This window comes from Oryctolagus cuniculus, chromosome X, assembly GCF_051225735.1.
Source record: "Oryctolagus cuniculus isolate XC-2025 breed Fujian yellow rabbit chromosome X, ASM5122573v1, whole genome shotgun sequence".
Taxonomy (NCBI): Eukaryota; Metazoa; Chordata; class Mammalia; order Lagomorpha; family Leporidae; genus Oryctolagus; species Oryctolagus cuniculus.
The window spans coordinates 48274906-48297445 of record NC_142888.1 but is presented as its reverse complement, the minus strand read 5'-3'; the positions used below and the strand labels follow the sequence as shown (position 1 = coordinate 48297445).

Here is a 22540-nt window from a genome sequence, read left to right as displayed (position 1 = left end):
CTCCTAGAAGAAAAGCACCAGCCAGAACAGCCTGCCGGTTAGGCACCATCCTCCTCTGCCCTTCGTGACCTTCTTGCTTCCGTGTCCCTGTTCCTATACCTAGCCCCAGGTTGTTCCCCCTGTCCAATCCATAGGGCCAGGAATTGAATTTTAAAACTTCAAGACAAAGAGGATCGAAGTTCAGGTGTCTTGGTGCTGCTTCGTTGTACACTACTTTGTTTTGCTCGTCTGCTCCAACTCAGGAGTTTTAAGAATGAAGACCCTGCCATCCTCCTTGCAAGAGTCATTGTTCTCACTCCCAAGACCCACACAGGGTACATAGGCCCTTTTCACCCCTTCGGTCCCTCTTCTTGGTCTAAACACCTCCAGGTGTCATCTCCTGGCAGCCTCCCCTCTCCAGATGGGGGAGGGGAGCCACAGCTGCACAGAGAGGTTTAGCATACGGCTCCTAGAGTTGCTTAGGGTGTGGAAAGAAGGCAGGAGAACAGGGGAGACCAGACTCTGTCCAGTGTGGTGTTTCATAGCCCTAACTATAGAGGCCCCCTGAGCAGAAATCTCCAATCAAAAACCCAGAACACGGACAAATGGCAAAATCTCTGAAACAAGGACCAGCTGAAAATGTCCCACCCCCGCACAAACCCTCCCCTCCCCGCCACTCTTCCACCGAGGAACCACCTGCAGTAGCCTTCTCCTCTACAAGGGCTGCCTGTGCTCCTGACCCCACATAAGAGCTGTCCTTCTTTCATTCCAGGAAGATGAAAGTGAGGTGGAAAACAGTAAGGATACAGACTGGGCGGGGCGAGGGGGAACACAGGAACCTCTCAAGTGGGGGCGGGAGTTGGTGGCACTGGAAGAGTCAGGGTTTGAAAATAGCCCTGGGTGTGATTCATTACCCTCCATCTCCTCCCTGTCAGCACTGGGTGCTCTGAGTGGGACTCAGACAAGCCAGGGCTCCAGGACTTGAGGATGAGCACAGGTTCCAAGCCAGCTCAATGTCTGCAATTCCCAGTCTCTGGAAGAAAACTCCCACCCCTCTCCACCGTCAGTCTGGCCGCTGTCTTGCTTCTCCCCCGCCCCCCCCACCACCACCACATACACACTGGTTTTCCAGCTGGCTTAGCTGCATAATCACCACAACACTCTCCATCTGCATAGCTCCTGTCGCGCCAAGCGGTTCAGAGACAACCCTTTATCTGCCAGTTAGGAGCCTGGCCCGGGGCACTAAGGCACCAGATGTTAAGGCACAGGAGACTGGACTCTTCAGATATGGAAATCCAGCTGCCACCTAGGTGCAGTTGAAAACAGCATGGCCCACAGTGGCATGACCTGCCTAAGGACACATGAACTGGCTGAACCCCAGTTTCCTAAATTGTAATGCAGCGCTCGACTTTAACAAGTGTTGGAAGAAGAGACAGCGATAGAACCCCAGACCATCTAACTGGGAAATCCCAAAAATTTCCACCAGAAGGCGTTTTTTACTTGTTCAGATGTTCTCTAATGCAAACCATATCGGACTTCATATGGAAACTGAGCCGTTGAAAGCTCCCACTTATCTGGAGATTTTCGCAGGTACCTCAATACCAGGAAAATACTACACATTTCTCGGAAAGGAAAGCAGTGAGGCAGCGGCCGACGGGAAAGCCCACACAACCCGACCCGGGCTTCCTGAAAATGCCCTCGAAAGCACAGGAAGAAGAGGGTAGGAAAAGTAGCGTGACCCGGCCACACAGCCTGAAGAATTGCAGCGAGCGCGCTCAGGGGGCGGAAGGTGGCTCCGATCGCTTCCTTAAGGTCTCCTCTATCCGTTGCCCAGCGGAATCGCTAGGAGAGGAACCCGGATCCAGCACGCCAGAGAGGCGAAGCGGGGCGAGGGAGCCCGGGCGCCCTGCCCAGCTGGGTCTCCCTTCTGTCGTCGCCCCAACTGTTACCTGGAGGCCGCGTCCACCCTTTCGGGTTCGGGTCACCACACAGCGGCAAGCGGGCGGGTGGCGAGCGCAGACAGTACTACTCCGTCCGGGGCACGAGTGGAGCCTGGGGTCTGGCGAGGGTAGCGGGGCCAGCCAGAGGAGCAGCTGCCGCTGCTGCTTAGCCCTTGTCAACCCGAGTCCGCTCGCCTCGCAGGTGGGGAGGGAGCGTCTGCGGACAGGGCTGTAAGGATGCCCCGCCCACCTACAGGACCGTCGACCAATGAGGGTTCAGTCCGGCCCACTGGCCTCCCCAGAAAGCCGCCCAACTCGGAGCGGGTGGCGCTCTGCCTGCCGGCTCCTCCAATCCCCAAGCCGCTGCCTTTTCCCTCAGGTCACACCGATGGAAGGGAGGAGCCCAAGCCCAGAGCCAACGACTGGGGGTGAAGGAGTGAGTTGGCCAGGCACACGGACTAATATTTATTGAGTTCTGAATGTGTCTGGCACCGTGTGGGGACTTTAAATACATTTGCCATGTGCGAGAGAGGGCTCAGCGACTAACTCAGGATGATTTATGGGCAGTCCAGAAGACACAACTTAGGTGACATCTCCAATAAAGAGAGAACCGGGTCATTTGTTATTTGAGAGGGAAGTTGCCATCCCCACCACCACCTTGTCAAGGCCCTAGCATTCTGCAACTTTCCCAGGACCCCAAACCCTCTGTCCCCGACTTGCAGAGTCTACCTCATACATGGAAAACGTGGGGAAGCACCATTAATCACAGCAGAAGAGGGCTTCCAAGAGTTGCTCTCACAGCAAGTATTGCAAGAAAATCCATTCAAGTTCAGTAAGAAACAGTGCTATGATTTGGCCTCTCGGTTGTCTTTTTTTGCACGGCTCCCAGCACAACTTCCCAACACCTCAGGCAGTCCAGCCACTACTGCCCACATTAATGAATACGGAACGAAAGGAAAGGTGACTCCCTCCAGGCTACCCAACAAATCTGTGGCATGGCCAATACCTACACCCCAGCTCTTTTCTCGATACTGAACGGATGGGAGAAATGAGTGGAAGTTCCTAGAATGCAAAAACTGTTCATCTAAGAAGCTAGAGTATCCAACACACATAAGAGCAAAAATACCTGTTCTTCAGGACAAAAACTCTCCAAGGACAAAAACTCTCCAAGGGCCACCCGAGGCAATGACAAAACCAGACCTAGCCTGGCTCCTGGAGGCCCCTGCCTGTCCAACTCTCAGTCTATGAGGCCAAATGGAAAGTCCTCCAGCTTCTTTCCAGGCTGGCCCCCAGGAGAATCAGAAGAGCAACAATGAGGCGAAGCTCTGGCCAGTGGGAACCTCTCCTTTCCTCTCAGCTGCAGGCCTCCAGCTGGTATCCTCTGGCACTTTGGTTCAAGTGAGCCATGCCCCTGTGTGTCTTGGGTGTGAATGAGACCTACACACATAGGCTCACTCCCAGAAACAAAACTCGGAAATCCTTATGACAGGTGAGAAGGGATAAGACCTCCCTCTGGAGGGTTGTGATCATTGTAAGCATCCCTAAGTTTCCTAGTTCTTGCTTGTACACAACACTAGAAAAGCTGTAAAAATGGGGATCCTACAATGATCCTACCATTTCCCAAAGGGCAAGAAACCATGTCAGAGCCAATTCCATTCACCCCATGACATGAAGCACAGTGCCTACAATGGTTTCTTAGTAAAGTGTACACATTACTAAGAAATAATGTATGCATGCTGAAAGATGTTTAAGGGACAACCATGAAGAGATTGCAATCACAAGAATAATGAGAAAGCCCAACAACTTACTTTTAGTAGCTATATCCAACTAAATCAGATATGATAGGTTCCAAGATACCAGTTGTCAAAAAATCAAACCATAAAACTACAAAAAAGGCAACTAACTATAAAAAATTACAGTGAAAGCTTCCCAGTGCCTGGGATGGAGTAAGTGCTCCATAAAAACATTTGTTTAATGACTGAGGAAACAACAACATTCAGGGAAAGCTATAACTCTAGTACTTGCCATGTACACTGTGACATTTTGAAATGGTCCAAACCATGTCAGAACTATTTCTTTGGGCCTTTTGTTTATCTCCTTCATTTATCCCTTGAGCTTCTGAAAGACAAAGATAGCTCATCCCCTATGCTAGTGCCAAGGCCCTGTTCCCCGTCCTCAGCTTAAGCCAGTCTTCTATAGAACAAATACTCAGTAATACACATAGCACCCTTAAGGAGTGAGGAAATTGTACCTTTTCCCAGGTTGCTCTGTGAGCTGCACCCTGAGTGGCTCATCTGGAACCTTTAAGTCATTGGCTTCCCTCTTCCCACAAGCCTCCACTCTCACCACTGCCACTGCAACCCTGGATGCAAGCTCTGTCATTGGGCAGCAAACTGTACAGTGCACCATGCAGGCTGAGGGCCCCCTCAAAAAAAAAAAAAAGACTGTGTGTGCGTAGGTGTGCTTCTATGCCTGCGGCATGCAGCTTCCCTCGTTTGCTCACCACCTCAGGCCCAGTGGTCACACACAGGAGGGAGTGTAATGGACTCTGGAGCCAGAAGGCTTAGAGTATAAACCCCAGCTCCAGCTGTGTGACTCTGTGCCTCAGTTTCCCCATCTGCACATCGCTGATGATCATTACGACACTGATCTTACATGGCTACATAAACTCTTAGCGTGCCGGCCAGCACAGCCATTGCTCCTAAGTGACAGAGTCACTGAGCAATGGTGGAGAAAGCTCAGAACTAGAAAGTGAGGGAGCTGGGTGCTCACGGCAGCTCTACCACATTTTGGCTGTTGTCACTCAGAAGGTGACATTGTGCCAATCTACCATTAGTCTCGACACCCATAAAGTGGGACTGGAGCCTCAGGTCCAGTGGGCAATGGAGAGAAGCAGTAGGAGAGAGCCCTGGGAAGAAAGAAAGAGCAGTAGAGCTCAGGGGTTGCACAGGGCCAACCCACCCCTGTCCTCTAGGCGGTGGCAAAGCCCAACTCCATGTCCCGCTGCCCTGAGCCTAGCTGTGCACCCACCGCAGTCCCCGCACCCCTCCTTCCCTGCCTGCGAGCAAGAGCTCTTGAGGCTGTCACAGGCAAGCCCACGCCCTATGCGGGAAGGGCTCAGTCTCAGGGTCAGGAAGAAACCAAACAGAGCCTACTCTTTTCCAAGGGGGAGGAAGGAGCAGCAGCAAATTATCTCAGGGGGACTGGGTCAGGCAGTGTAGACAGGGAGCAGGAGTTCTAAGGGGGAAAATGAACTACACTCAGACCAGCCCCACCCAGCACATGACCACCAGGGCCCTCGCACACACTGACACGCTGTACACACATTCTTGCATGCCTCATCAAAGCCCACCAGGGCAGGCCAGGAAGGGGAAAGGCCGGCTGACAGGGAGCTGCAGGCCCCCACCCAGCCTAGTGAAAGAGGGCTATTGACAGGCTACCGCAACATGGGATAGTAGTCACGATTCATAACACAGATTCCTGAGCCGCCATGGCCATGGCAGTGGGATTTGCACTAAGAGCAGGCAGACCCAGCAGGCAGAGCTCTAGGGATGGGGCTGCGGAGGGAGGGGCCGGCACAGGAGAGGGGACACAGGCACCTCATTGTGCATTGGCAAGTGGGGGTGGGGGACAGGGCTCTATCCGGGCAGGACACACACATTGCCCCCAGCCCAGGCCAACAGCCCCCCGGGGCAGCCCATCCCCGCCCAGAGAATGCCTGAATGGGGGAAGCTGGAGCACTGGCCCAGCTGGGTCCAGGCCAGGGGCTGTCAGGGTTCTCCTCACCTCCCAGGGCTGCCCTCCAGCCCTCTGCCAGCACTGGGCAGCTCCTGGCTCCTGCAGGCTCTGGGTCTGGGCTGCTGGAGGCAGACACCCCAGGCCCGGCTCGCTCCCACACCCAAGAGCCTACAGCCGGCCCCTCCAAACCCCAACAAACTGTAGGCAGGGGTGAGCCTGAGCAGAGAGCAGCCCCCCTACCCCCAGCAGGCGTGCAGCAGAGCCCACGGCCACAATGCTGCGTGGGGCCCCGTGCCACACTCAGGAGGGGCCCCTGGCCTGGCTCTCTGCAGGCACTCAAAGGGCCAGGGGCCCACACCAGCACCCCCAGGCCAATCCATGGGGTCCCCCCGCACGGGGCCCCAGAGCAGGATGTGCACTGCGCCGCCCCGCCCTGTCCTGTCCTTTACAGGAAGGTCACAGTGTGTGGAGGGCAGATGAGCAAGGGCAAGCCCGCGGCTAACGCTGCCCCCAGCCTTGCCCTGCACCCCTCACCCCCAACTCCTGAAGCAGCAGAGGCCGGACCCTCCCTGCAGCCCCCTGCCCTCCCCACTGCCTGGTCCCGCCTCAGCCTTCCACCGCCCCTCCCTGGCAGGGCCACTTTCCTATCTGGGACAGCAAGGGCTGGCCCTGGGTCCCCGGGTCCCTTCTTTCCAGAACATTCTCTGCCTCTGAGGGCGTCTCCGTGTCTGCCCCTGGGGCTGGGGCTCCCGACGCCCCCTATCCCTGGGGCTGGTGCAGAGGACTGCGCTGGAGGTGGCAGAAGGGTCCTCCTGGGGCCGGCGCGGAAAGAGCAGATCTGGGACCAGGCGGGAAAGGAAGGGTGAGCGGCTGCGGGGAGAGGCAGGCAGGAAGAAGGGGCTGAGGCCGAGTCGGCCCAGAGGCTGAGTCCTGGTCACTGTCCCCAGTGGTGCCGCGGCCCCCCAGCCCCTGTAAGGACCTCAGCAGCCTGCCCCCTCGCCTGAGGTCCTTCCTGGGTCCCTGCGGGACTGTGGCTCCCGGGACAAAGCCCTGGAGCCCAGGAGGAGCCCGAGGAGGGCAGAGGACGGCTCTGTCTTCCCGCACACACGCAGGCTGTGCCTTCTGCCACCAGCTGGTCACCTGGGCCCAAGCAGACTTGGCGCCCTCAGCGGGGCGCTGCTTGGGGAGGGGAGGAGCTGTCTGGGGCCCTCTGTCTGGCCGGTGCAGCCCTGCCCTGTGACTATGGGCGTCCAGGCTTGGCCTTCTCCAGTCAGGCCGCCCGGCCTCATTCCTGGCCAACAACCTCCCTCCGCTGGCCCTGGACGGCAGCCCTCAGAGGACTCACGAGGCCACCCCAGGGGAACGCGGATTGTGCTGGGTCCGGGGCCCCTCTGCACAGGGATCTGGGCTCCACTGCTCGGCCCTGCGATCCCTGCTCCTCCCAGCGGGTCCTCCCCCATGCAGTCTCCCTCCCGTACCCTCCACACACGTGCACATCGCACATTTGCCCCAGGTACCAGTCTGACACCACCCTTGGCCAGGCCTGGGGCTTCCCTGCACACAGAGAACCTGGGCGCGCAGCCCTTGTCCGTGCCAGGCCCTGGCAAGGCGTAGGGGTGGAGGCTGGGGCACACTGGCCCAGCAGCTGCGGCCCCAGTCTTCCAGGCTGGGGGTGGGGAGGGATGGCAACCCCAGACTGAGAATGCCCATTCCCAGGCCGGCGGGCCGGCATGGCAGTTCCTGCGGGACAGGGACAGGGGCCAGCAAGGCTCCCAGGGTGGGCAGGACTGATGCCCCCTTCCCCAAAGTGGCTCCTGGGGCAGAGGCTGGAGCAGGCTACTCTGACTCCTACCCGAGGAGCTGTGTGACCTGGGGGAGAGTCTTGCCCTCTCTGGACTGCAGTGTTCCTACCGGAATCAGAGTCTGAGCAGAGGGTCTTGGAGCCCTTGTCATTCCAAGTCCCACGACAAATCTGTGCTGAGAAAACCAAGCCGGGCTGTTCTTTCCTTCCTGCTATTTGAGTGAGAGTAAGAGAGAATTGCGGGCGAAAAGTAACGGTCCATACGTGGAAATCCTGTGACGTGCTCAAAGAGATGGACAGCTTCTCAATTTTTAAAGAGCCCCAATGCCAGAGACTTTGAGAGTTCCCTTGGAGTCCACGGCGTTCTTGGCATGGAGGTTGGGGCAATGGGGGCTGACCATGAAGATGCCTCTTGGGTTACCCGGCAGTCTTCAAGGCTGCCATGCACAATGACAGGTTAAGTAGCCCGCTACCAGTGGTCGGTGGGAGCTACTTTCTAGGTCGTAAGACTCAAGGATATGGAGATCCTCAACGTGCTAGAAAGACAAAAAGACAACGTATGATGAAGGAAAAATAAGCCGAGGGTCAGACACACAGCGGGACAGGAAGATAGGCAAGAGGATGGACACGCAGACGCCAGAGGCAGAGACAAAGAAAGCCGCCGGAAGAATCCGGGTTAAAGCCCCTACTGTTTAGCAACTGCCTACTAGGTGTCAGTGAGTACCGTGGTGTTCTTTTTCAGCTGAAGTTGGACGCGGAGGCGGACAGGGAAGAGACCAGGACAGCTGGGACGCAGCAAAAGTTGACCGGGAGTCAGAAGAAAGCAGACATGCAGGATTGGAAAGCTCAAAAAAGGGGCACTCCAGTCAAGAGCGGGCTTTTAGATGAAAAGGGAACTGGTACCAAAGAGGCGGAGGCGACAGGGCCACGAGCCTCGCGCAGCCGGCGCGGGGCCGCTGGACGCGGGAGGGTCTCAATGAAAGAGGCAGCCCAGCTCTGACCGCCCCGCCTGCTCTGCGGGGCGCTAGTCACCTGGTCTCCAGCGCGGCGGCTCCCAGCGGGTGCCCTTCACACCCCAGGGCGTCCACGTCCGAGGCTTTGAAAGCCGCAAGGCTGGCCCCCAGCCCCGCGCCTCAGCCATGCGTCCGGGGGCGCCGCGCCGCGCCAGGCGGCTGCGGAACCCGCAAGCGCGCGCGCGCGCCAGTCACGGAATTGGCGTCTCGGGGTGGCTGCACCGGGACTGAGCCGCAGACAGGAAAGCCAGGACCGGGGCTGAGGGAGGAGCTTAGTGAATGACGGCTGTGGTGGCCCCGCCCCCTCAGTAGTGACTAGAAAATTCCACCACCACCAGCACTCTGGCATAGCAGGGTTCTTTACAAAGTTGGTGGAAAATGGAATTAAAAGACAAGTTGGCTGGCTGGCTGGCTGGCTGTCTTGACTGGCCTCACTCTGCTCCACCACTGTGCCACCCTCTCGCCTTTGGGTCTCCAGTCAGGGGGTTGAGGTCACGTTCTTGCGTTTTCTGCCCTTGCCTTCTATTTGAGAGGCGTCTCACCACTGATCTCCCTGTTTCCTGCTGTTACCCCCACAATGTGAGGCAGTCGGGGTGCGGGTGGAGTTCAGCTTATGCACCTACAATATCTCACCGTGAGGAAGAGCTGGTGTCATTTCCACGTGGAGAGCGGGTCGTGGCAGCTGCCCTCTTGGGCGGACTGGCTCACTGCCTAGTTGCTTGCACCATTTTGTTCTTCACGTGCTCCTCAGCCCTCTTGTGCTGACTAGCTGGGCAGAGCCGTGGCAGCCGCTGGATTCCGACAAGGATAACTTGAAAGCCTTCTAGTACCAAGAATCTCCTGAAGTGCCAGCAGTCCTTATGCGACAGGTGGAAAAATGGAGATCCAAGAATGCCAAGGACCTGGCGGACTCTAACACACATGACCCTTCCTCTACCCCCTCACCCCCAACCTGCAGTAAGCAAACTCGGATTAGCTGATCTGGGGATGGTGGGAGGGCCTGGCTAAGTTTGTTTACTGAAGAGGGAAGGCCAAGAGTTACCAGCTCCCCGACCCAGCCATCGCCGCTCCACTCCTGTTTTGATGTGCCTCTAATCCAGAGCTAAGCAATCCTATTTGTGGAGGGATAAGCTAGGAAAAGGAAGCGTCTTTTGCAGTTGATCTGTGCCGATTTGCATACGATTTGCACCCATGTTCCATACACGTCATGTCAGAGCCAGAAGGGAGTTAGAAGTTAACATTTTCACCTCCATGCTATTCACTACTCCCCCTGTCCCCAGGGCAGTGCTGGCGCATAGCAGATGCTGGGGTAAAGAAAAAAAAACCAGCAGGGAGCCCTACAAAAACTTTGTGGAAAATGGAATTAAGAGATAAGTTTGTTTGGGGATCCCCCGATTTTTGAAATCCCTGCATCATTTTTTTTATAACAGGCATTTTCCACGAACCTTTTGGGAACCATCACGGTTATGGACTGAAGCCTTCATATGGAGATGAGCATTGGCCCAAGGTCACACAGTGAGTCCTTTCTGAACCAAGACAGCTGTGAGTCTGCTGTTCCTGCGCTGAGCCATTGTAGTTTATGGAATCCTTTCTGTTCTCCGAGATCAGAAATCGGCAGTCACTGTTCTGGACTAACCCAGCTGCTTGCAACAACCTCTTGGGATGCCCCTGTCTATACCCAGCTTGGTGCTGCCGACCCTTTGGCCTCTGAGTTTCCACAGGGATGGCTTCCCCCTTTAGGGAAGGGAGGCCCCAGTCAGCTTCCTGTGAGCAGAGGCGTTTCTCCTTTGCTCTCTGCTGGGGCGGGAGTGCAGAACGCAGCCCCTAAGCGGCAGCGGCCATTTCCTACCCGGCTAAGGCATCTCCCTCCTTGGCCAGTCCCTCCCCTATTTCCTGAGTTCTGCTGCTTCAGCCCCAGCCAGAAGAGTGATGTGAAAAGGCTCCAAGGATACACTTGAATCACGGAACCTGGGAGCTGGAAGGGACCTTAGAGGTCCCTTGGTCTCCCCCACAGCAAAGAATGCCTGCTGTTAGCAAAGGCGGGGGGGGGGGGCGCTCTTACCTAACCTCTTACAACTTCAAGAGCCTGCCCCATAAAATGGACAGGATGACGCCTGACTAACAGTGTTGCTATGGGAACTGCCAGAATGGATTCGGTAAAAGCTAAGGTGTATTGAGCACTAGCTATCATGTCTAGTGTGGTTCTAACTGCTTTTCAAGGATTAATTTATTTATCGCAGTCCTCTAAAGCAGGCAAAGAAAGATTCTTTAACAAATTGGTGGAAAAGTCTGTCTATCTCTCTGCATCTCAAATAAGTAATGATTGGCCTGCATTGTGGTGTAGTGAAATAAGCCACACCCAACAATACTGGCATCCCATATCAGAGTGCTGGTTTGGGTCCTGGCTGCTTTGCTTCTGATCCAGCTTCCTGCTAAAGCACCTGGGAAATCTCTGAAAGATGGCCCAAGGACTTGGGTCCCTGCTACCCAGTCGGAGACCTGGATGGAGTTCCTGGCTCCTAGTGATATGGGACATAGGGAGCTAGATTAGGGCCACACCACCACCTCCCTCACCTCCCCCTGCGACTCCCACCCTACGTAATCCTACCCACCTATGTGTCAGTCAAGCTTTACCCTTCCCAGGATGGATCTCCCTTCACCTGAGACCTGGGAAAGGAGGTGCCATGTAACCACCCCCATAAAAGAGACCAACAACTGGGGAGGATTCGCTCTCTTTGCAAATAAAGAGGAGGACTAGAGGAGGTGCTGAGGTTCTCTCTCTCTCTCTCTCTTTCTCCTTCCCTTCATGCCACTCCTCACCTTCCTCACCTACGCCCTATGCCTCTGTGTGTGTGTTTCCTTACCTTTTAAATAATCTTTGCTACTTTGTGCACCATATATGTGCCTGTGCTTAGAATACTTCTCTAAGTAGAAAGCAAGGACCTGGAATGAAATTAGACCCCACCTTTCCCACTTCACTAGCTTCAGCCTGGCCTAGCCCTGGCTGTCACAGCCATTTGAGGAGTGAACCAGCAAATGGAAAATCTGTGTATGTGTGTGTGTGCGTGTGTGCATGTGTCTCACCCTGCCTTTCAAATAAATAGATCTTTTTTTAAAAAAAAAAAAAAACAAGTACAGATTTTTAAAAAGATAAGTTTGTTTTGGTGCAAAGGGTTTTTTTTAAGGTCATTTTCATGTATTTGAAAGGGAGAGAAGGAAGGAGAGAAAGAGAGAAACCTGCCATCTTCTATTTGCTGGTTCACTCCACAAATGCCTGCAACAGCCAGGGCTGGGCCAGGCTGAAGCCAGGAGCCTGGAACTCCATCCAGGTCTCCCATGTGGGTGGCAGGGGCCCAAGCACTTGAGCCATCTTCTGCTGCCCCCAGGATATGCATTAGCAGAAAGCTGGATTAGAAACAGAGTAGCCAGGACTCAATGCCGCACTCCCATCTGGGATGCGGGCAGGCCAAGCAGCAGCTTTACCTGTTGCACCACAGCACTCACTCCAGTGCAAAATATTTTTGAAATCTATTCACAGATTTGCCATAATTCACGTTTTCATGTACTTCTTCAAGAGCTCTCATGTGTGTGGCTTTCAGACTTTGGGGGCATCAAAACAAAATGCACTTTAAATTCTCATTTCCACGAACATTTTGAAGTTCCCTCTTATTGTGGTCATCATTATCACCTCCATTTTTCTAGGTGGAGAAACTGAGGAGTGAGGAAGGGACTATAACTTGCTAAGTTCACAGTAGCTCAAACGCGGCAGTGGTAGAATTTGAATCCTGAACCTCCCATATAGTAGGAGCTCCCGTGGCTGTGTTGCTGTAACTTTTGTGTTCAGATAGCCTCAGGGCTGAAGAATGTGAGGGGGAAGAATGTGGGGAAAGCTGAAGATGTAACCTGAAGCCTCCACTCCTAGCAGGGAATGTCTTTGAAGTCTCTGCTCTTATCTTAAATTCCACTTAAATTTTCCAGTTAACTTCAGCGTATGTCCCCTATGTTTTCAAGACAAATTGCTGTTTTTCTTCTTGAAGCCTTTGAGGAAAGCTGACATTTCAGGAAGATGAACCTCATGGGTCCAGTGCAATTAGATGCTTCGGGACCACTGCCTTGTGCTTCAGGGGTACCAGATCCCAGCACAAGGAGACCCCTTAGCCACCCACAATAACTGAAGCTCGCGGAGCCTGGCCACGTAAACCAACATTCTCAGCACTTTGTCCATATGATGTAATCATCACAACAACTCTACAAGGAGGCTGAATTATTATTATTTTGGAGACAGTGTTCTTAGGGCACTTGTTACATGCTGTCCTGTTCTGGAGTTAGGCATTTGCTTACCTTGTCTCTTTCTTTTTTTTTTTTTTTAGGATTTATTTTATTTATTTGAAAGCAGGGTTACAGAGGGAGCCAGCAGGGGTAGGGGGGAAGGGCGGGGAGACACAGAGAGAAGGAGAAAGACAGTTTTCTATCCACTGGCTCACTCCTCACTCTACAAATGCCAGCGACAACCCACAGTGGGCCAAGATGAAGCCAGGAGCCTGGAACTCCATCTGGGTCTCCCAGGTGGGTGGCAGGGGCCCAAGTACTGGGATCATCTTCTGCAGACTTCCCAGGTGCATGAGCAAGGAGCTGGATGAAGTGAAGCAGCCAGGACTCAAACTCTGGGACCTATATCGGATGTTGATATTGCCAGTGGCAGCTTAATCTACTGTGTCACAACACTGGCTCCAGAAAGGTCGAATTATATCATGCCTCCATTTTCCAATGGGAAACTGCAGAGAACTTAAGTGATTTGCCACAGTCGCCTCAGTTTGCAGTCAGCCTCAGCTGCTAATTGTCTCTCTGGCCACGTGAGTTCCTCTTAGCTCCTTCCCTCCACTTCTTCCCTCTAGGATCATTGCTTTGACTCTAGGCAGAAATGGGCCTTATTCCAACAAGATGAGCCATTCCTGAGGACAGGTGTTTCTCTCTCCACCCCAGATCAAAGCTAAGCCCAGAACTGGGACATGCACAGAGCTGGTCCTTCATTCATATTTAGCAACTGATTTTTTTTTTCCTGACTGGTGACAGTCTTTTGGGCCTAGCACCTGTTGGGCTAATGGAGACAGCCACTTTCTGTGCCTAGAGTCCTCTGCCATTCTCTGTGGCCAAGATCCAGCTTCAGTAGTAGCTGTCCATCACCTAGATGGAAAGTCCACACTTCCAAGGTTGGCGTTCAGAGAGCTGTACAAGTTCGCCCCGCTGAGGCAGCTGGCATTCCCAGGAATGCTCATCCTTAATTCCTTTTTTTTTTTTGTAAACACTTATATGGTGCCTTCAGTATGACTGGCAACATTCTATGTTCTTTGTATATTTTCACAAAGACCCTACAGAAATCTTGTAGGTACTATTATTATCCCATTTTACAGATGAGAAACTGAGACACAAGAGCTTTTATTTGCCCTATCAGCTGTGCTTTGCAAACTCCTACATATCCTTTTAGCACCTTACATCAGCAGCAGAAACCATTTCCCTTTCTGGATGATTCTCCAGCTCAGCTACCTCAACAATCACTCTATGTTGAGTTTAGAATTATTTGAGGGCCAGGACTGTATTTCAGTATTCATAGCCTTTCCATTGCTCAGGAAAGGGTTTAGCACAGAGTTGGTATTCAGAGAATATTTGTTAAAGGATTGGATGAATAGTGAGTGGGTGGTTGGGTGGGGGAGCAAGGAACCCAGAAGCAGCCTTGACCTAAGTAAATGGTGGTTGAGAGATTCGGAGGTTCCTTTCCCCAATGTCATTGAGGTGAAGGGACATAAAGTGCGATCGCAGCGGTCAGAGAGGAAGACAGAGAAACTGGCCTGCCATCCTGCCATCCGTGTGGCTGGACCCAACCCGGCACCCTGACCACAAAGCCATTCAGGCTGACAAGGCATCCAGTGAGCCGCGAGAGCCAGCGGCTCTGGGTCTGTGCTGGGAAACCAGACTCACTGGCTTCTCTGTCTCCCCCTCAAAGGCACCCTGATTCAGAGGCTCATGCGGGAAAGAGAGGAGGGCTTAGATGTTCCGCTGGGGGTTGGGGTGTATTGCCTTCCATCTTCAAGAAACAGGCTTCAGTGAAGTCGATCCGTCCTGCGCCCGCTGCATGGAAAAATAAAGGGGAATTTGGCCACAACGCCGGTCTCAGCTCCCAGCAGCTGGGTTACCTTTGGCCAGTTACTGAGCCTCAGTGTCTTCAGCTGGAAAATGGAAATATTTTTTCTGCCCTGCAAGCATCAAGATAATGGATCTGAGGGGACTTGGTAAGTGGACAATGACCCAGGCACAGCTAGAATGGCAGCAGGAGTGCTGCTGTGAGCAGTGAGCTGCAGCTTTCTAATGGGAGGCCCCAAGTTGCAGCTCTTCGCCTGTCTCTTTCTTGCTGTGTCTCTCACTAGAACCCAATCACTAGCCTTTTTTGGGTTTCTTTAAAATGAGCAGGACAATTCCTGTACCTTTGCAGCCAAGTCTTTGAAGGATTGTTAGAAGGGTAGCAACATATATGAGGGTAGTTCAAAAAGCTCATGAAAAATGTATACTATGGGGGCCGGCCCTATGGAGTAGCAGGTAAAGGTGCCCCCTGCGGCATTGGTATCCCATATGGGCACCGGTTCGAGTCCCAGCTGCTCCTCTTCTGATCCAGCTGCCTGCTAATTCATCTGGGAAAGCAGCAGAAAATAGCCCAAGTCCTTGGGCCCCTGCACCCATGTGCAAGACCCAGAAGAAGTTCCTGGCTGCTGGTACTGGATCAGCCCAGCTCCTGCCATTGCGGCCATCTGGGGAGTGAACCAGCAGATGAAAGACCTCCCACTCTCTGTTGCTCCCTCTCTCTATAACTCTGCCTTTCAAATAAATAAATCTTTTTGTTATTAAAAAAGAAAAAAGTATGCTATGAAAAAGCTCTGCATGGACTTCAGTGTTTTTGCACTGAGATACATTTGTCTTTTTTTTCTTCTTAAATTTTCTTGAAATAGAGTTGCTCCAGCAACTGGCCTTGTCAAGAGCAAAAGCTCCTTTTGTGTCAGAGTGGCAGTTTGCAGCCTGGAGGTCAGTCCTGTGCCCCCTGCATCCCCCTTCTTGCCAGGAGGGCCTTGTATGTGTCCATCGCTGGAATACTCCCTTGGGATTCTAGGCCAGTGTGTGACAGAGAGCACTGAGTGGTCAGGGCCTCCACACAAGCCCACCCTAGAGGCTGTGGGTGCTCAGAAAACATCTGGTCTACCTGTAGTGGACTAGACAGAGAAGCCTGAGGCTTGGCCAGAAAGAGGCAGCAATTCAGGGCCCTTGTACCCAGGCTCTGCCCTCGCATTGCCTGACCCTGCAGAGACCATCCTCAGGGCTTTCGTGGAGCATGAGTGGCTCCAGAAATCAAGTCAGAAAAGAGGATTCAAGAGAAGCTCCCAAAGCTGCCAGTGCAAATTCTTTGGGGGACTGTCTCCTGCAATTTCTCTTCGATGTGGCTTCCCCAGGCAACCCATGCTGAAGTCCTGGAAATAAAAGCTGCCAACGCGCAGGTTCTTTGATAAAGAGCACTGACAGTGAGGGCAGCCCTTGAACAGAGGGACACGTGCACACCTAAGCTGTGAAAAGGGCAGAGTGCCAAGGCCTCCCCTTCTTCCCCACATTGCTGTCCCGGAACCCTGGAGGAGAAAGATGGATCCTCGTGAAAAATCCCAGCTTGGGCCAAGAGCACAATCAGAAGGCCTGGATGATGGCATGGAGGCCCGAGTCAGCTGCATCCTGGTACCCTGGAGATCTAAGGGAGATGAGACTATATCCTTTGCCACAACAGAACCCCAAACTCTGGGCAGTAAGAGGTCCCATGGAGATGAGGCCTCGTCTATGGTCTTGAAGTCTGGGGGGCCCTAACAGGATGCATGTCCAGTCAGGGAGCTCCCTTCCCTCCTGCTCACCGTCCTTTCCTAGCTCAGCTAGGGCCAAGCCTTGGATGCTCTGTGTTCTCTTTGAGTTGCTGTGCACCATGCACAGCGGTGCCAACCCATATCCCACTCTGCCTTTGACTTGCTACGGAACCTTGGACATGTGTTGTGCCCTCTCAGGGTTACAGTGTCTTCATCAGAGCAAAGACGTTTTGGCTGAACTAGATCAGTGGCCTGGAAGGAGCCTCAAGGTCTACCATGGGGATGCTGGGGGAGTGAAAAACAAGGGAAACTGAGTCAGGAGACTCCAGGACTCTACTTCTATCCTACTTTGCTTCCATCGGAGCCATGTTGCTTTTATGTTTTATACATTGGGATTTTATATAAGATTCCATTTTAGGAGAGGAGGAGGATGGAGTTCGCACCTAAGAACATTTTAAAAGCCAATGGGCTATGGGGCTGGGGCTGTGGCATAGCGGGTAAAGCTACTGCCTGCAGTGCCGGCATCCCATATGGGCGCTGGTTTAAGTCCCGGCTGCTCACTTCTGATCCAGCTCTCTGCTGTGGCCTGGGAAAGCGGTAGAAAATGGCCCAAGTCCTTGGGCCCCTGCACCCTCATGGGAGACCTGGGAGAGGCTCCTGGCTCCTGGCTTTGGATCAGTGCAGCTCCAGCCGTTGCAGACAATTGGGCAATTGGGGAGTGAACCAGCAGATGGAAGACCTCCCTCTTTCTCTCTCTCTCTCTCTCTCTCTGCCTCTCTGTAACTCTTTCAAATAAATAAATAAATCTTACAGGCTAGATATGTTCATCTTGCACCTGAGACTCAGTTACCTTCTGAGAGGTCGTCACATAGGATAAAATAAGTGCGTACAATAAGTACATACAGTAAGTGCATACAATAGCACTCAGCCCACAACAATCATGATAACAATAATAGCTACCGTTTTTGAACACCATGTGCTAGGTAGGCCTTGTTCAAAAGCTGTACTTGTTTGATCCTTCGCCACCTTCTCAGAAAGGCACTATGATTAACCTTGTTTCATAGATAAAGACACGGAGAGACAGGGAAGTTTGGCAACTTATCCAAGATCATACAGCTAATGAGGGCTGCAACTGGAATTTGAGCTCCAGGCTCCTCATTCTTTCAGTACCTGTCTTGCTTCTCAACATCAAGATATGCTGGTTGCTGTCGTTTCTCCCTGGGAAATTATTTTATCTCCTGTTATCTGGAAAATGACCTGAGTCTGCCTGCTAATGTGACTGTGACCAAAATCTGATCATGGCTGTGGAGGAGGTAGCCTGGGGAGGGAAAAGTGGAAAGTGCTGGGTTTGCTCAGAAATTAAGCACTGGGGCCAACGCTGTGGCTTAGCAAGTAAAGCCGCCGCCTGCAGTGCTGGCATTCCATATGGGCGCCGGTTCGAGTCCCGGCTGCTCCACTTCCCATCCAGCTCTCTGCTGTGGCCTGGGAAAGCAGTAGGAGATGGCGTAAGTCCTTGGGCCCCTGCATGCATGTGGGAGACCCGGAAGAAGCTCCTGGCTCCTGGCTTCAGATCAGCTCAGCTCTGGCCATTGTGGCCAATCGGGAGTGAATCAGCAGATGGAAGACCTCTCTCTCTTTCTCCCTGCCTCTCCTCTTTCTGTGTAACTCTGACCTTAAAATAAATTAAACACTGTCTCGCATGCTCAGAGCCTAGAAGAAATCAGACAGCAGCTCTGGTAGGAACTTATAAGGTAGCTGGAAGCCCCAAATAGGTTATGACACTTTTTATTTGTGTTCTTTTAACCTCTACTGGTCCAATCACTCTGAATCAACAATGACTTGGTTTAGCTTTCCCTTTCCTGTATCTTTTTCTTCCTCACTCCTCCCTCTCCATGCTCAGCAAGTCTCATAATAGCTTGCTAAACCACAGTCTTCACAGTTCTTCCATTTCCACTTCTAGGGGAATCTTTGCAGCTGGTCCCAACTGCTTCTCCTGATTGACCTTGCCTTCTCTGGCCATGGTCATCTCTTCTGGAGTCCCACCCACCTTCTCCAGGCTAGTTCCCTCAGCTTTAACCCCTTCGACCCATAGGCTTGCCCCTTCCCCCTTCACATGACTGCCAGAGCCACTAATTTCCTGGGCATGGCTCTTCCCTTTTTTGACTCTCGGTTTCCCTGTCTCAGGTCAAAGGGGAGGGATGGAGTTGGGTACTAGATAATATCTGAAGAGTGCTCCAGCTCTAATTCCCAACCGTCTTCTGTCTGGTCCACTTAGAGAAATTGAATCATCTTGGTCATTTCTTTCCACTTCATATAGAAGTAAGCTTTGGAGGTGGGGGGAGGGAGGAGGAGGCAGGGCAACTTTAAAGCATTACTTGGGCCAGAATTGGAAGCATTAGGAGCTGAGGGAGTTAGAGGGTGGAAGCAAGAGTTGAGGAATTTTCAAAGTAACAAAAGTGCACTGGGGCAAGGAGGCTGGGCCAAGGCCCACTGGGTAGAGGAACAGCATTTTTGCAAGGCAAGTAACTTCAGAAAAATGGTTTGCTCAGCTGAGTCTGGCTTCCAAGAAAGGTCAGGGAGCTATGTGCCCAAAACCAGGCAGGAGCAGAACACAACACCTCTAGGTGTCGTACAACCCCAGGGAGTCAGTTCCCTATCTCCCAGCATTGCCACCTGCCTGTCCTAGACAAGTCGTCACAACTAGTAGTGTTAGGGACATAGCTCCAGTTGGACTGAGGTTCCTGTTTCAACCCACTAACAGTCAAGATGCACAAGCAAACCTGGAGATAAATAGGGTGCCCCCTGCTGTCTTTCAGGCATGGCCATCTCTTGTCTCACTTGGCCCTTGCAATATCTTGGGAAATAATAGCAGGAGGGGAACTTATCTCACTCACAGAGCAGAGGACTCAGGGTCAAAGAGGAGACAGAATTCACCCAAGCTGATCTGCGCAGCAAATGGAGAGCTGAGACTCAAAGCCAAATGTCTAGATGCCACAGCCACTGCTGTGTCTGACACATCATGCTCTTGCATTTCAATAGCATGGAGACCATAGGTTTCTGGAAAGTTACCAAAATAACCTCTGAGTAGTGTTAACTCTGCAAAATGGGAGTGAGGGGTTATGGGACTTTGGCTCTTGGTCTTATATCCAAATATACAGGTTGAAACTCTTTGCTTGGAACATGTACTTTATTTTTAATCCACATGTGAAAGGAAATAGCTCAAACATAAGGCAGAACATGATCCATGCTCTAAGACAGAGACTCAGTATGCTGGGGATTTGCAAGAGGGAGGGGTCAGTATTTGAGCTGAGCTTCGAAGAATGGCAAAGGTCTCAACAGACTGGGAAGTGTGGGGGGGGGAATCCGAGAATCCCAGAGTCTGCAGAAGTCAGCCATTCCAAGTCAGCAGCTGTTGCTGCCTTCCGAGACAACGGGCCTGTCTAGAAGGCATTCTTCCTGAACAATTGGGTGCACGCAGTGGGTAGGATTTCCTGTTTTCTTCCCTTTCCTCATTTTATATTGTGAGGTACCTGGGCCAGAGCCCAGGCTTTGGGAAACATCTGCTTTCTCCACACACCCCTCACAGGTACTGATCTCAGCTTGCTCTGGAGATGTCCAGCTGGGCCAGTTCAGCCAGACAAGGGCAGAAGGAGCCACAGGGATCAGCTCACTTATAAACAGAAGGCGTACCCAGCCAGGCACTTCTTGTCCCAGCTGCTTTTAACTGTTTGTCACCAGCGTCCAGGATTCAGTGCGAAACTCTCAGATGATCAGATGGGTCACATATTTTGGAAAATGAAAGCCGAATTCCTTTCCAATTAAAGGTCACAGAAACACAATGTGTAACATCTTGGAGGGCCTTAGAGACCACCCAATTCAATTCCATCATTTAAATTACGAGGCAGTCAGGGCCCACAGAAAAGAGACTTGTCCAAGGTCAACACATCATGCCTGGTTGTACTTTAGCCCCAGTGATGAATGACCCAAGGGGCTCATTGGCCGATATGAGAGGGAAAGCACGTCTGGTCGTTGGAGATCTGTGTTGTACGAGGCTCATGTGATCCTTCCATCACTCTACTCCGTAGTTCCCCCTCTGGCCTCGTGCACTGCTTCCCTGGAGTGGGGGTGGGGCCCTGGAGCCCTCCCCATCCTGGGAGCCCCAGGGCTCATTCCTGAGGTCTCACATTCTGCTTCCTTAGTCTCAAGTCAGATTTCTGGACTGGACAAAACCCCCCTCCCCACCCTGCTGCCTGGGCTAGTCATGGTGATCATTTTATAATCATTTAATAATTACAATGTGTGTGTTGCCTGTGAGCTTAGCTAGGTGGGGAACATCCAGCGCGCGGGCTGTATAAGGCCTGTGAAATCATTTGGTCTGGCCCCGCCAAGGCAACCGCAGGTGGGACTCAAAATCAATCAACCTGTAGCAGGCCAGTTTTTAAGTTGATCATTTTGTATGGCCCACAAATGATGTTATAAATATCCAAATGTCCCTTGGCAGAAAAAAAAAAGGTTTCCCACGCCTGTTACAGAGGACTCTTACTCTCATTATTACGCTTAGGCCACACAGTAACCCAGAGGTGGTCTATTTGGCTTCTCCTTTCAAAACTGAGAAAACTGAGGCTTGGATAGTTAAGCACACAGCTAATAAATGGCAGAGTTGGAATTCAAGCACAGGGCCGTCGAATCCTCCAGAAACTAAATTCTTTCTCCCACCCTAAGATTACTTTTTTTCTTATTTCTTGGCAAGGATGTACAGATAGATGGATGATGGATGAATGAATGGATAGGTGGGTGGGTGGATGGATAGATGGAGCAAGTGAATAGTTTCCAAGCACCACCCCCCACCCTGCCTCTCTGGCTGTGTATTCAGTGTGGGTTTACAGAGAGAAATGAAGCAAAAATTTCTACCCTTAAGGGACCCACCATTTCAGATAGGGCTTCTCACTCTCTGGCATCAAAGTACTCCCAAATGGCTGAACAGAATGAATTCATTCCCGCGTAAGAGCTGGAGGAGAATCCCACACAACTAGTCACAAGTGAGAAATCTCTTTGAAGTTTCCACTTGTATCTTACAAATTCATGTGAATTTGCAGTCTATTCCACCACTGATCTATGCTTTTTTTAAAGTACCAAAATGATTATTTGCCCCCCACATCTTTTAGGAAAAACAGGCCATTCCAAAAAGCAAGAGGTTCCGCTTACCTCTGACCCTAAGGAGGCAGTGGTATGTCTCTGTGTGGGGAAGGTCTTGTTATACTGCAAAAGCAATATTTGTGGCAAAGATAGGTTGTGTGTGTGTGTGTGTGTATGTTTATGTGTGGTACACATGTGACACATGGTCATGCATACCTGTAGAAGCCCCAGATATGGACACAGCTGGTTTCCTTGCAAGGCTACACATTTCTCTGACACTCAAAAATGATCCACACTCCTTCCTGACAACCAGCTGTGAACTAGCCATGTTGCCCAGTGCAGAAAACAGAACTGAAAAGGACCCTAAAACATTCTGGAAGGCTCCCCCCATCCCCAGTGAAAGACTTTTAGCATTGGCTTTTTTAGTAACAGTGGTAGGGGAAACAAGATGGCAATTCGCCTTTGTAGAGACAGAGAGCTAAGAGGGGGAGAAAGCGAGACAAGCTCAAAGCAGTTCATTAGAGATGATGAACTCATTATCCTGGGAGACAGTTGGGGACTGATAAAGCACTTCCTTGCTTTTGCTTGTTTTTTTTTTAAAGAGTTTATTTATTTATTTATTTGAGAGGTAGAGTTACAGACAATGAGAGGGAGAGATAGAGATAGGTCTTCCTTCTGCTGGTTCACTCTCCAGATGGCTGCAATGGCCGGAGCTGTGCCAATACGAAGCCAGGAGCCAGGAGCTTCTTCTGGGTCTCCCACATGGGTGTAAGGGCCCAAGGACTTGGGTCATCTTCTACTGCTTTCCCAGGCCATAGCAGAGAGCTGGATTGGAAGTGGAGCAGCCAGGACTACAACCGGTGCCCATACGGGATGCCGGCGCCGCAGGAGAAGGATTAACCTACTGCGCCACAGCACCAGCCCCATTTGCTGGTTTTCTTAAAACAAAAATCGTGGAAAGCTTCATGTTCCACTCTTTGTGTGTTCTGTAATTAATTTATGTCTGTTTTTTTTTTCTTGGTTTTAAAGGAAGATTCTGAATGCCAA

The 22540-nt window shown here is 52.0% G+C and overlaps 1 protein-coding gene across 8 annotated transcripts in view; it reads right to left on the bottom strand.

Moving 5' to 3' along the window:
- STARD8 (StAR related lipid transfer domain containing 8) overlaps positions 1 to 22540 on the bottom strand; it is a 79320-nt gene that overhangs the window by 32078 nt on the left and 24702 nt on the right. Inside the window, exon 1 of one of the 8 annotated variants that reach the window (XM_008272730.5) lies at positions 8491 to 8697. The exons of 4 other annotated variants lie outside the window; for them this stretch is intronic. In XM_008272730.5, coding sequence (XP_008270952.3) covers positions 8491 to 8599 — 109 coding nt within the window. In that variant the 5' untranslated portion in view covers positions 8600 to 8697. Of the gene's footprint in view, positions 1 to 1928; positions 2164 to 8490; positions 8698 to 22540 lie in introns of those variants that run through there. 3 more of the 8 variants (XM_070067148.2, XM_017349828.4, XM_008272733.5) reach the window with 3 other exon arrangements.